This window comes from Hylobates moloch, unplaced genomic scaffold, assembly GCF_009828535.3.
Source record: "Hylobates moloch isolate HMO894 unplaced genomic scaffold, HMol_V3 SCAFFOLD_22, whole genome shotgun sequence".
Lineage (NCBI taxonomy): Eukaryota > Metazoa > Chordata > Mammalia > Primates > Hylobatidae > Hylobates > Hylobates moloch.
Window position 1 is genome coordinate 2,205,755 of NW_026652297.1, and position 14,531 is coordinate 2,220,285.

At 50.5% G+C, this 14,531-nt stretch overlaps 1 protein-coding gene and 1 pseudogene across 1 annotated transcript in view; one reads left to right on the forward strand and one right to left on the reverse strand.

The window, feature by feature from the left end:
- FAIM2 (Fas apoptotic inhibitory molecule 2) overlaps window positions 1-6,017 on the forward strand; it is a 34,399-nt gene extending 28,382 nt beyond the window's left edge. The window contains exon 12 of the mRNA XM_032143901.2: window positions 2,260-6,017. Within this exon, the coding sequence (XP_031999792.1) occupies window positions 2,260-2,409 (150 nt within the window). The 3' untranslated portion in view covers window positions 2,410-6,017. The remainder of the gene's footprint in view (window positions 1-2,259) is intronic.
- Window positions 6,018-9,444: 3,427 nt separating this feature from the next.
- Window positions 9,445-12,175, reverse strand: LOC116462064 (large ribosomal subunit protein eL33-like; annotated as a pseudogene).
- Window positions 12,176-14,531: the final 2,356 nt, after the last annotated feature.

Consider the following 14,531-nt stretch of genomic DNA (forward strand, 5'->3'; position numbering starts at 1 on the left):
TGCTTACCATGTGTCAGGCACCATGCCAGGCCCCTTGCATGCATTATCTCATTCTCACAACAACCTCAGGAGGCAGGCACGCTCATCTCCCTTTTGCACATAGCGACTCACAGGCCCAGAGAGATTAAATGCTCTGCCCAGGTCCTACAGCTAATGAGTGGTAGAGCAGAGCCTGCAGTCCAAGTGGATCTGACTTTCAAGCCTGTGCTCATAATTGTCCCCACCTCCTCACCTTTGAAGGTGGCCCTGCCTCAATGTCCCGTGTGCTGGAGTTGCTCCCTGTTGGAGCCCTGGCCTCTCGGGCACGGCGGGGGGACATTGCACCAGGGCTGGGATTCGACTAGGATTCTACGGGGCTGCGTCTATAGCAACTCTAAAGTCTGGGTCTTGGGAGTCAAGGAGTCCGTGGCGGGGGTGAAGGAAAGGGAACTGGGCATGACCCCTGCCTACCGAGCAGAGTGCAAGCTGCAAGGGCAGGCCCCAATCCCTTCCTCCTCTCTCCACTTCTCCCATAGTCCCTACCTCAGCGAGTCCCCCACTCTTCAGTCAGGCCTCCCAGGCTTCCCTAGGCCTTCCCAGCTAGCAAACTCCTACTTAAGCCTCAGGTGAAATGCCACCTCTCCTGGGTCACCTTCCTCTGGCCCAATTAGTAGGTCCTTCCTTCATAGTCCTAATTGTGCATTTCCTGGGTTTTCTTGTAATGACCTGTAAGTGTCCCCCATGATGCTGTGAGCTTCCCCAAGGGAGGCACGGCTTTGTGTTTCTCGTTGTTTCCGCTCTCAGCAAGTCCCTGTCACGCAGCTGTTGCCCCATACATATTTATTGTATAATGAATGAGTTTCAGAGGACCCAGGGAACATGCCTTTCATACACAAGTGACTGAAGAGCCCAGTTAACAAGAATGCGACTCAATGTAAAAGAATTCTAATCCCGGGCTGGGCCTGGTGGCTCACGCCTGTAACCCCAGCACTTTGAGAGGCTGAGGAGGGCAGATCAGCTGAGGTTGGGAGTTCAGGACCAGCCTGAGCAACATGGAGAAACCCTGTCTCTGCTAAAAATACAAAATTAGCCGGGTGTGGTGGCACATGCCTGCAATCCTAGCTCCTCGGGAGGCTGAGGCAGGAGAATCGCTTGAGCCTGGGAGCACGGTTGCAGTGAGCCGAGATCGCGCCATTGCACTCCAACCTGGGCAACAAGAGCGAAACTCTGTCTCAAAAAAAAAAAAAAAAAAAAAAGAAAAGAAAAGAAAAGAAAAGAAATTCCAACCCCACGTGGCACGTGGATCAGTGCTTCATCACCTTTGAGATACCGGTGGACTTTCTGGCCTCTTTTCTCCAGAAAAGCGCACCACGCCTGCCAAATTTCATATGCTACTTAGGGTTCTGCTCCTTAGGCTTGGAACCCAGAGGAAAGCTATGTGGGGAAGGGTAGGAGCCACTGTATACAGTGGGCAGGCCTGGCAGGGGCAGCGGGGTGACACAGTGCTGTCTCAAAGGGAATCTGTTCCTAGTCCGTTAGGCCAAGCAGGGCCCCAGAGAAGAGCCTGTTTCCTGGGAGGAAAGGCATTAACCCCGGGTGCTGTTAGCAGCAGGGCAGAATGTTTACACCTGGGGCTCCGGAGCCGGCCTGCTCGGGTTCAAATCTTGGCTTTACCACTTTCCAGCTGTGTAACCTTTAGCTAATATTTAAGGTCTCTGGGCCTCACTTCCTGTAGGAAGAATCTGATTCTTGCTTGATGGGGATGTCGGTAGCACTGACGGGCTGATGTCAGTACAGCACAAGTGCTCGGGCCCTGCTTGTACCTGAAGCGTTTGCCTTCCTCTGAGAGCAGGGTCCTGAGGGAATGGCAAGAAGACTAGGCCTCAGCTTGAAGGTCCCCTCTCCCAGGAAGCCTTCCCTAACTTCCTGCCACACTCACATGGGTGAGGCTCCTTGTCATCAGCCCCACCGCTGCCTGGAACCTTGTTATCCTCATCATCCTAACAATTACTTCCTCTAGACTCTAAGCTCTGTGAGGACAGGGATCCTGGCTGTCTTGTTCTCTGCTGTATCCCTGTGCCTGGCACATAGCAGGTGCTCAGTAAATAGCTGCTGAATAGAATTAGGGACAGAAGGTGTCACAGGAGGGCCACTGGGCAGTCAGGCAGCAGGTGAGGGTAATAAAATTGGGGGTGGGGCTGAGGGGGGCACCTGGGCTGCCATAGTCAGTGTCACACTGCCTGGGCCTCTGACCTCTGTCTCTCTCCTCACTTCTCCCAGTTCCTTGCACTTGACACCCAGTTGCTGATGGGTAACCGACGCCACTCGCTGAGCCCTGAGGAGTATATTTTCGGAGCCCTCAACATTTATCTGGACATCATCTATATCTTCACCTTCTTCCTGCAGCTTTTCGGCACTAACCGGGAATGAGGAGCCCTCCCCGCCCCACCGTCCTCCAGAGAATGCGCCCCTCCTGGTTCCCTGTCCCTCCCCTGTGCTCCTGCGAGACCAGCTATAAAACTAGCTGCCAACCCAGCCTGTGGCCAGGCCACTGTCTACCCCAGCCCAGCCCAGCCCTCTGCCGCTTGTACATACGCCATGGGGACCCTGAGGAACTGAGGCCACGTCAATCCCCGTGCCGCCCCATTCCCCCCGTTACATCTTCCAAACTGGGACGGTCAAGGCTGAAGGCTCCTCTGGCTTTGAAGGTCCAAGGGACAAGGAGGAGAAGCCTAGCAGGATTTCAGATGCGGGAGAGAGACCCAGGAAGCCCAGCAGAGCCCTGAGCCCCCACCACGATTCCTCCTAGGGCTGCATAACCATGTGACCCTGGGGCACACTGTCCTGCGTCCAGTCTGTGTCCTCCTGTCTTTCTTGTCCAGGTCAGGCAGTGACACCTTGTAAGAAAGGGGGTAGGGGACACAGCTGGGCAAGTGGAGTGGGTGGGCAGGATGGCTGTCCCAGGCTGCCCATCTTCTCTTGGCTCTGGGACCAGAGGCTTGTTGTAGGGATTTGGACCTGGAGGCCAAGGGCAATAGGAGAGGGTCTGAAGCCTGTGCTGTCTGCTGCTTGCTGTGAATAGCCCTCCCGGGTCACGACAGAGCTCTGTTGGGGCAGGAGGTGAGGGCAGGGGGCCCCGCTCCTCAGTGACGGCCTGCCCTGGAGCTCCCAGGGAAGTGGGAGCTGGGGAACCAATCCACCCAGACCCGCGTCCACCTGGGAGGCATTTGGGGTTGCAGGACCGAGACCCACATCCTCTCACTCGCTTCTCCACCCGCCAGGCAGCTGCCACAGGCCTGAGGCTGAGTGAGGTGTGCTTGGGCCCTCCGGCTGGATGTTCTGGGGGAGGAGGCAATCGCTCTAGCTGCCAGGCCAGCCCTATCTGGAAGGAGTCCCTGCTCTGCCTCAGCCCTAACCCGAGGCTGTGTGGGAGTCCCTTCTGCACCTCTTATTTCCTAAACCCTTCCCGTCAGCTGCCGTTTGCTGGCTCGTCCCCAGCCAGGCCTTCTGAGGTCTTCGTAGTTGGCAGAGTCCACATCTCTTCTAGCTTCACTGGCCACTCACTCAGCCCAGAGTCCCTAAGTGCTCCCCCTACTTATCTCTGCATCTCTCCAATTTGGAAGCCATCCAGCTGATGCCAACAGCCAGGGCCAGTCCCTCCAGCTGGTCCCATGTAACGAGGCCAGGGCTCCTTATCAGCTTCCAGGCGGCTGGGATCTCATGTAGGGTGTGCTGCAGCCCTCCAACCCCCAGGGGGGCGCCTGTGGGGAGGGAACCAGGAGGCCACCCTGGGGGAGCGTGCAGCCAGCATGTGCAGTGGCCAGCTCCAGGCCAGTGGAAAGTTACTGTGTGGACACAGGAAGGCTCTGAGTGGCTAGCAGGACCCTCCCTTTGCTTCACCCTCCTCCTCTTCTCTCTCCCCTGTGCTGGGAGCTCCGTCTGCCTTGGGAAGGGAGACGAGGTGTGCTGTTCCTTCCCAAACCCATCCCTCCCCACCCTTCCTACTCCCAGCTTTCAAGAAACATTGCAGAAGCATTTGAAGTTTTGTTCCATCTTGGATATTTGAAGAGAAAAGGAGCCAAGAACTGGCAGGTGGTGTGTGTGCAGCAAAGGCATTGGGGGCATGGGTGAGCTGCCCACTGTGTGCTGCTCTAAATTAATCCATCGCAGTGATCCTCCAGAGACAGCGCTCTGCTCATGTCCGTAGCACAGGGAAAAGCCGGGGTGCTCAGAAAGGCTCGCTAATGAGTCCCAGGTCATACGGCTAGCGAGTGGCGGGCCTGGGGTTCAGACCCACAGCTGCCTCACGCAAACAGGGTATCACGCTGGCCCCTGGGCCTGGGTGGGGGCCGGAATGAGACCACATGAGAGCACAAAGAGGTGGGTGGTCAGGCCCTGATGTCCTGGGGATTTCTTGTCCTCAGTGCCACCCGGCCTCCCGTCTTTCCTGAAACCCCTCGCCAGATTTTGCACTCTGAGGTTTGTGTCTTCCAGACAAGAGCTGGGAGGCAAGATTTCTGGTTTCTGGTTCCTAGCCTCACTGCCAGCGGGCTCCTGGTATTAGGTGAGGGTTTCTGGCTGTCTGGAATTCAGTTTTTCCATCTGCCACATGGAAATTCATAGCCAGGATAGGGCGGGAGAGGCACCAGAACATTTCTCTCCACTGACTTTCTCACCCGGTTCCCACCCTCCTCCACCTCCTCTCCTCTGGGCCCCTCACAGTTTCCTCTCCCCATCTCTGGTCTCAGTTCCAGAGGGTTAGCCCCAGCACCCCACTCTCCTGCCACTGTCAGATAGCCTTGGTCATGCTTCCTAGAATCTACTTGTCCAAGTTCTCCTCTCCCTGGGATAAGCTATTGCAGAAACTGGGGATTTAGAAGCTTATTCAGGGCTGAGTGCCAAAAGCTTGGGGGAGGAGGGACAGGTCCTCCGCTATAAAGAGTGTCACACACGCATCACAGCCATTTGAGAAATGGCTTCTTTGCAGAGCTGGGGAAGCCGGGCAGAAGATGCCGCAGCCTCCCTACTGTGGGTCCTGAGGGGCGTCCCGGGTACCACAGTGTAGGCAGCAGGGTCAGGGCCAAAGTCTGTGCGTTCCATCTCCAATCCAGGCAGTGAGGAATCCTGAAACACCAGGAGAGGCGTCAGAAGGAGGAAGGGCGGGGGAACAGGAATGCAAGATTAAGGAAACCGCAGCTGAGCAGGTGTCACAAGCTGTAAAGGAGGAAGGGAGCCTGCAGGCCCCTCACATTTTTGGCCTGGGTGGGGCTGGGCCCAGGAAGGGGTGGGCTGGATTTTGTAAAGCTGGAGGCAGCCAGGAATCTGACCGTCTGGAATGTGAGTTGAGGGGTCTCCCACTGAAGTCCTCTCCTGGAAGCTGCAGATGGGGGCCAGGGAGGCACACGCAAGTCTGGGACTCATTCCCGGGCGCACCTATGGCTCCTTCTGTATCACCTGGGGAAGCCCCGGAATCTTAGTTCTTCCATTCCCTACTCTTCCTTCCGAGGGAGTCAGGATGGGACAGACACCCGTTTTCCAAAAGGCTCCTTGCCTCCTTCCCTGGCCCACCTGAAGCCAAGTCCCAGGTGTCCTGGTTGCTCGCCTGGGCCGGGTGGGATTTTGCACAAGCACTTTGCTGCCCTCCGGTGGCTGCTTGAGGAAACGCGGGGCCTGGTTTGGGAGAGTCACCGAGGGCCCATGTGGCTGGAGGTTGGGGGCAGGATCTGGCCCCCAGCTCTCCTCAGACCTCCCCAGACCTGTCTTCTCATCAGCCACCACTGTTTTCTTTTGCCGAACGATGGTTGCATCTCTCGGACACAGTGTACCCCCTCCCAAGCCCTCCCTGAGCCGTTCTCCTGAGTCCCTGAGGGCAGACACAGCTCCAGGGACCCGGCCCGGCTGCCACACCCCAGACACTCCTGCTGTCCGCTGGCCTCAGCTCCTGCAAGTTCCCCAGTGTCCGCACCTGTTCCCTTCCCTGACCTCACCTTCCTGGGGTCTATGACTGACTGGAGATAAAAATAAAAGCAATTCTGACACCTGAGTCGTTTCCCTCGTCTGCCGCGTGCTGGTTGCCTCAGATGGTCGTGAAGCCTGTGTGGGTCGAACCCGGACTGTGTGAGAGCCTTCTCACCGGAGCTGCTGAGTTTGAAGTAAATCTCCACGTTTATTTTCATGTGGACAGAGTTAAATTTGCTCTCCTGCTCAATAAACCCTTTACGGAGGCTCTCAGGATCCCAGCCTTGGAAGCAATCCCAGAGGCTCCTCCGGAACAGGGGCTCACCCCTTTCTGTGGAAGCCTGTCCGTTTGTGGGCTGTTCTGGTAGAAGGGTCCTTCTTATTTTGAGCCAAAATCTGCTTCCTAAAAGGTACACAGAAGGAAGGAATGCCTGGGTTGCAGCTGGACAGATTCTCCAGAGTGGCAGCTTTAAAACCACGGAACCTTGGCTGGGTTCAGTGGCTCATGCCTGTAATCTCAGCACTTTAGGAGGCCGAGGTGGGTAGATCACCTGAGGTCAGGAGTTCAAGACCAGCCTGGCCAACATGGTGAAACCCCGTCTCTACTAAAAACACAAAAATTAGCTGGGCGTGGTGTCGCACACCTGTAATCCCAGCTACTCAAGAGACTGAGAGAAGAGAATTGCTTGAACCCAGGAGGCGGAGGTTGCAGTGAGCCAAGCTCACACCACTTCACTCCAACCTGGGCGACAGAGTGAGACTCCATCTTAAAACAAAACAAAACAAAACAAAAACCCTACAGAACCAAAGCTCCTTGAAGGCAGAGTTATGACACACGGTCTCAGTAAACAACTTTCCAGTGAATGGAGGAATGCGTGGGTGAATGTGTCTACTCCAACCCTCTTATTTTACCTGAGAGGAAACTAAGGAGCAGAGGGTACAGCGACTTGTCCAGGTTTACGCACAAATTAGTGACTGGGAGTGGGGTCAGGAGGCACATGGGTTAATGATCACTCCACAAGCTCCTGTGGGGAATGTGGGGCCAGGGCGCTGTGTGGGAGGGGAGGGAACGCCATCGCACTGGAACCGTGGGGGACGCTATCCTTGTCTCTGACAAGGTTAGGGCACAAATTCAGTTGGAGCAGGGAAAGTGGCTGGGGCAAGAGTTAGTGGACTCTGAGGAGAGAAAAGTGACTTTTATTAAGCGCTCACTGTATACAAAGCACTTTCACAGATGGTGAGAGATAGGAGAGGGAGAAGATACCAGCGGTGGTGCAGGAGAGAAACCAGGCACCGCAGCTTGAGACCGTGCAGCTGTGGGTCCTGAGAAGGTGCAGCCCCACGGGGGAAGCAGTGCTGAGCTGTGGCGCCGGGGAAAGGGAAGATCCCTGGATCAGGGCTCAAGGCGTGCAAAATGTTGAGGGGCAGGGGCTGGTGTGACGGAAGGGATGAATGGTCTAGGTTGGGGTACACGCTGGGCCCCCTTGCCACCCCCTGCCTCCAGATCCCTTCTGCCTCACCACCCATTCTTGCCTGGACTGCCTGTTAGCTTTCCCAGGACTGCCATACAAATTGCCACAAACTGGGTGGCTCAAAATAACAGTGATTCATTCCACCACAATTGTGGAGGCTGGAAGCCTGAAATCAAGGTGTCAGCAGGGTGGGTTCCTCCTGCTGGAGGCTCTGAGGGAGGGCCTGTGGCAAGCTCTCTCCAAGCCTCTGGCAGCTGCAGGTGATCCGCAGTGTTGCTTGGCAGTGGCGCCTCCAGTCTCTGCCTCTATCTTCGCATGGCCTTCTCCTCTGTGTCTCTATGTCTTGAAGCTCCCTCTCCTTCCTCCTAGAAGGATACCTGTCTCTGGATTTAAGGCTCACAATAAATCTAGGATGATCTTATCTCAAGATCTTTATTTGGAAAAAGATCCTATTTCCAAAAAAGGTCACATTCACAGGTACAGGGGTTTAGAACTCGGACATATCTCTCTTGAGGGGGCCCCTATTCAACCCTTTACACCATGCATTCTCTTCTGGCTGCTACTGCCCCATGGTGGCCAATGTATGCATCCCCCACCCATGGGACAGTCTTCACATACAGTACCCAGCCCCCAGTGAGACTGGAGAAATCCCAGAGCTGGGCGACTTCATCCAGCTCACCTACACCATCTGTCTTTACTCGAGTCTGGCTACTCCCAGCAAACCTGTTTGCCCTCACAGATTTTGTGTGTGTGTGCGCGCGCACACAAACATGCACATGCATGCGTGCACACACACACACACACCATGGATGGCTAAGATGCTTTCTTCCCAGCTTCTCATCCTCCACTCCCCTCCACACTCTCTGCTTGCTTTATCTGGGCAAACCCTGCCAAAAGGAGTGAGCCTCGCCCATCCCGCATCACTGCTGTCCCCCTCTGTTGGCTTCTTTTTCTCCTGAGCCACTATGTAAGAAGTCCAATGTCCCGAGGCCGCCATGCCAGAGAGGCCACGTGTGGTGCTCCAGCCATGGTGCTCCAGCCAAGAGACCCAGCTGAGCCTCCCAGCCAGCCTCTCAGCCACGCCCGCCAGGCTGGCAGCTGTAGGCAAGAAGAACCATCTTGGAAGTGGATTCTCCAACTTCTGCTGTTCCAGCTCCTGTGCTCCGAGTCTTCCTGGTTGAGGTTCAAGACCTCATGGAGCATTAAAAATCCATCTCCTCCATGCCCTATCCGAATTCGTAATCCACAGAATCCATGAGAATAATAAAATGGTTGTGGTTTTATGCCACTAAGCTTGAAGTCATTTGCTATGCAGCAACAGATGCCTGGAACAGGATTTGGTACCTGGAAGCGAGGCACTGCCATAGCAGAACCTAACATGTGTGGGAGGCGCCTGACACCCTCGGTGAGACCGCACGGGAAAGCTGGCAGGGGCTTGAGGAGACTGCGGGTGAAGGCTCCAGGGAAAGTTGAGTGAAACACTACTGGAATCTGGAGGAACAGTGACTCTGATATAGTGGTGGACAGTTGAGTGAAACTTCCCTCTGTACTAATGTGAAAGATAAAAAAGGTCTAACTAACTGATGACTCTGGCTAGGATTTTCAGGCAGTGTTGAAAGTGTGTTTGGCTTATTTGAGCCTTGCATCCTAAGATACAGATAGTGAGAAAAAAAGCTAAAGAAAGAATCATTCTGTTTTTTAAGCAGAATTTGGAGGAGATATAAAAAGCCCAGGATAATCTTTCCAGCAAGAAAGAATTGTCAAAGTAATAAAAAAGCCTCGGGGCAAAGATCAACTCCAGAGCACTGTCAGGAACACACAGTCTCTGGGTAAAGATGAAGTCAAAGCTATGACTGTAAAAGCAGTCATTAAGCACCAGAAAGATCTAAGCGGGTGCCTCAGAATCCTTCAGACAGGCAGAAGTACTCCTAAGGATCCCACAGGCACTTGTTGCAGACCCACTCTGTTAAACAATAGGACTTCTAAGGATCTTTTTCCCCCCCACAAATCCACTTTTATTTAACTTTTCATTAGTTTAAATCCTTGAGGGGTACAGCATCACTCAGATTCTGTGTCCAGTGGGCTTAGCAGGAAGATTGCTTCGGAATTGGGCACGAACCTTGCCACTGTTTCCATGGGCCCGAGTTACCTTTCACCAGATTACTCTGGTTTTGTTTGGTTTTCCACCAGGAGTCACTGTGATGTCCTTTGCTTTGTATACATAAGCACATCTCTTGCCCAAATAGAATTCTGTTTCATCTCAGGCATAAACCACCTTCAATTTTAAGAGGAACTGCTGTGTGCTCCCTTTGATTCCAGAGACTCTGCTTACAGCCAGCAAAAGTGGCCTTGGACCACAGCCTTCCAGACTTATTTCCTTTTAGAAGTCCTGTTCCCAGCAGGCCTCCACAGGATTCAAGATGGCAGGAAGGGAAAGACCTTCCAAGGATCTTAAGGATATTATTCCTCCGCAGCCTCACTGGGTACCCAAGATAGACAAGGCCTTGTCTTAAAGAGACTTATCAGTGTGATTTTTGTCTAATGGAATAATCCTCCAATAAGATTCATAGAGACGGAGTGCGGTGGCTCACACCTGTAATCCCAGCACTTTCAGAAGCTGCGACGGGAGGATCACCTGAGGTAAGGAGTTTGAGACCAGCCCGGCCAACATGGTGAAACCCCGTCTCTACTAAAAAATACAAAAATTATCCAGGCTTGGTGGCACATGCCTGTAATCCCAGCTACTCAGGAGGCTGAGGCAGGAGAATCGCTTGAACCCAGGAGGCGGAGGTTGCAGTGAGCTGAGATCAGGCCATTGCACTCCAGCCTGGGTGACAGAGCAAGACCCTGTCTCAAAAAACAAAAAACTTAGCAGCCACTAAAAATGATGACATGGGCAAATATTTACATACAGAATCACAGTACTGAATAATATTAAATTAGAAAGCAAATTATGAAGCATTAATGTTGAGTATAATCCTATTTTTTATTTTTAAAAATATCTTTGATGGCTCTTCCTTATAGTAAAATGCCAACTAGTAGATGAAGAAGTAATGATAGAAAAATCACCATTTTGCAATATAGTAATGATTCAGTCAAGAATCATCAATGGATGCTAAAACTCTTAGGTGCAAGTTTGATAGGGAACAGAATATTGATATAGTTTAAACATTCCTCCACACAGACTTCTTTTTTCTTTGTGTTTGTTTTTTGTTTTTGTTTTTGTTTTTGAGACACAGTCTCACTCTGTTGCCCAGGCTGGAGTGCCTTGGCACGATCTCGGCTCACTGCAACCTCCACCTTTCGGGTTCAAGCAATTTTCCTGTCTCAACCTCCTGAATAGCTGGGACTACAGGCGTCTGCCACCAAGCCCTGCTAATTTTTGTATTTTTAGTAGAGATGAGGTTTCACGATGATGGTTAGGCTAGTATCAAACTCCTGACCTCAGGTGATCCACCTGCCTCAGCCTCCCAAAGTGCTGGGATTACAGGTGTGAGCCACCATGCCCAGCCTTTCTTTGTGTTTAAACAGCTTTATTGAGATATAATCCAAATACCGTATAACTTACCATTTAAAACGTGCAATTCAATGTTTTCTTAGTATATTCAAAGGGCTGTGCAACTATCACCACAATCTAATTTTAGAAGGTTTTTGTCTCTCTCTCCCATTAGCATTTGTCCCTATTCCCTGCCTTCCCCTATCCCCTGGCAACCACGAATCTACTTTCTGTTTCTAGAAATGTACCTATTTTGAACACTTCACATAAATGGAATCATACAATACAGTCTTCCGTGACCGGCTTCTTTCACTCAGCATAATGTTTTCCAGTGTTCTCTATGTTGTAGCATGTATTAGTAGTTCATTCCTTTTTCTTTTTGGAGATAGAGTTTCACTCTGTCACCCAGGCTGGAGGGCAGTGGCACAGTCTCAGCTCACTGCAACCTCCACCTCCTGGGCTCAAGCAATCCTCCCGCCTCAGCCTCCTGAGCACCTGGGACTACAAGTGCACACCACCATGCCCAGCTAATTTTTGTTGTTTTTGTTTTTGTTTTTGTTCTTGTTTTGAGACAGGGCCTGGCTCTGTCACTCAGGCTGGAGTGCAGTGGCACAATTTTGGCTCACTGCAACCTCCACCTCCTGAGCTCAAGCCATCTTTCCGTTTCAGCCTCTTGAGTAGTTGGGACTACAGGCATGCACCACCATGCCTGGCTAATTTTTGTATTTTTTGTAAAGACAGGGTTTTGCCATGTTGTTCGTGCTGGTCTTGAACTCCTGGACTCAAGTGATCTGCCCTCCTCAGCCTCCCAGAGTGCTGAGATTACAGGCATCTGCCACTGCACCCAGCCTAATTTGTGTGTGTGTGTGTGTGTGTGTGTGTGTGTGTGTTTTTGTAGAGACGGGGTTTCACCATGTCACCCAGGCTGGTCTCGAACTCCTGGACTCAAGCAATCCACTACCTCTGCCTCTCAAAGTGCTGGGATGACAGGTGTAAGCCGCTGCACCTGGCCACTTCATTCCTTTTTATTGCCAAATAATATTCTATTGTATGGATAGACCACATTTTATGTACCCATTCATCAATTGATGGACATTTGTTTTCACTTTCGTCTATATGAGTAATACTGCTATAAACATTCCTGATTTTTGCGGGGATGTGTTTTCAGTTCTTTCGGGTATATACCTAGGAGAAGCATTGCTGTGTCATATGTACCTATGTTTAACTTTTTGAGGAACTGCCAAGTTGTTTTTCGAAGGGGCTGCACCATTTTATATCCCATCAGTAATGGATGAGGGTTTCCAATTTCCCCACATCCTTGCCAACTTGTTGATGTCTGTCTTTTACATTTTAGCCCTACTGTGCTCGCTTCGGCAGCACATATACATTTTAGCCCTATTTGCGGATGTGAATTGGTATCTCATTATGGTTTGGGTTTGCATTCGCTAATGAGTAGTGATGCTTAGTATCTTTTCATGTGCATAGATTGCTTTTTGTTCACAGATTACTTTTAAATTACAAAGGAGAGGTCTGGCGCGGTGGCTTACACCTGTAATCCCAGCACTTTGGAAGACTGAAGTGGGTGGATCGCTTGAGTCCAGGAATTCAAGACCAGCCTAGGCAACATGGCGAAACCCTGTCTCTATTAAAAATACAAAAATTAGCTGAGTAGCACATGCCTATAGTCCTAGCTACTTAGGAGGCTGAGGTGGGAGGATTATTGGAGCCTGGGAGGCAGAGGTTGCAGAGAGCTGATATCATGCCACTGCACTCCAGCCTGGGCAGAGCGAGACCCTGTCTAAAAAAAACGTTACAAAGGAAAAAAATGATAACACTACAGTAGAAAAAACTGTTAGGTTCCAACTTAATCATGAATCACAAATAATGGCACAAATTGACACTATGTGTTTTCTGATATGTGCTGAGAAGGACAAAAATATACTTTATCACACTTCTGCCAAAAAAATGCAAAGCCGGCTGCCAGGATGTCTCACATCTGTAATCCTAGCACTTTGGGAGGCCAAGGCAGGAGGATTGCTTGAGCCCAGGCAGTGAAGGCTGCAGTGAGCCAAAGTCTATGCCACTGCACTCTAGCCTGGGCGACAGAGTGAGACCCTATTTCAAAAAAAAAAAAAAAGAAAGAAAGAAAGAAAGAAAAGAAGAAGCAAAGCCTGAGTCTTATCATGAAGAAATACTAGACAAAACCAAACTGAGGGTGGGTGCAGCGGCTCACACCTGTAATACCAGCACTTTGGGAGGCTGAGGTGGGTGGATCACTTGAGGTCAGAAATTCGAGGTCAGGAGCTCAAGACCAGCCTGGGCAACATGGTGAAACTCCGTCTCTACTGAAAATACAAAAATTAGCTGGGCATAGTGGCACATGCCTGCAGTCCCACCTACTCGGAAGGCTGAAACATGAGAATTGTTTGAACCTGGGAGGCAGAGGTTGCAGTGAGCCGAGATCATGCCACTGCACTCCAACCTGGGCGACAGAGTGAGACTCTGTCTCCAAAAAACAACAACAACAACAAAAAAAAATGAAGGATATTCTGCAAACTAAATGGCCTGTATTCCTCAAAAATGTTCTGAAATGTAGGCTTCTGGTGGCATCTCCAAAAGAGGCTATACCCACAGTTGTAATATCTGAGTGACTAATATTAAAACTACTTAATCTGTTTAATGTTGATTAAATATATATATGCACACACATTTTATGCTTACTTATGAATAGAAAAAACCCTAGATGGATATACATTAAAATGTTAGTTAGGCAAAGCTATCCTGAGCAAAAAACAAAGCTGGAGGAATCACATTATTTGACTTCAAATTATACTACAGAGCCATTATAGTAACCAAAACAGCATGGTACTGGTATAAAAGCAGATACATAGACCAATGGAACAGAAAAGAAAACCCAGAAATAAATCCATACATCTACAGTGAACTCATTTTCAACAAAGTTGCCTAGAATATACATTAGGGAATGTACATTCTCTTCAATAAATGGTGCTGGGAAACTGGATATCCATATGCAGAAGAATGAAACTAGGCCTCCCTCTCTCAACATACACAAAAATCAAATCAAAATTGATTGAAGTCTTAAATCTATGACCTCAAACTGTGAAACTACTAAAGGGAAACACTGGGGAAACTCTCCGGCACATTGGGCTGGGCAAAATTTCTGAGTAATACCCCACAGGCACAGGCAACCAAAGCACAAATGGACAAATGGGATCACATCAAGTTAAAAAGCTTCTGCTGGTTTTTAACAGCAAAGGAAACAATGAACAAAGTGAAGAGACAACCCACAGAATGGGAGAAAAAATAGTTGCAGACCATCCATCTGACAAGGGATTAATAACCAGAATATATAAGGAGCTCAAATACCTCAATAGGAAAAAATCTAGTAATCCAATTAAAAATGGATGAGAGATCTGAATAGACATTTCTCAAAAGAAAACATACAATGGCAAACAGGTATGTGAAAAGGTGCTCAACATCATTGATCACCAGAGATATGCAAGTCAAAGCTACAATGAGATAGCATCTCATCCTAGTTAAAATGGCTTTCATCAGAAAGATAGGCAATAATGCATGCTGGTGAGGATGTGGAGAAAAGGGAACCC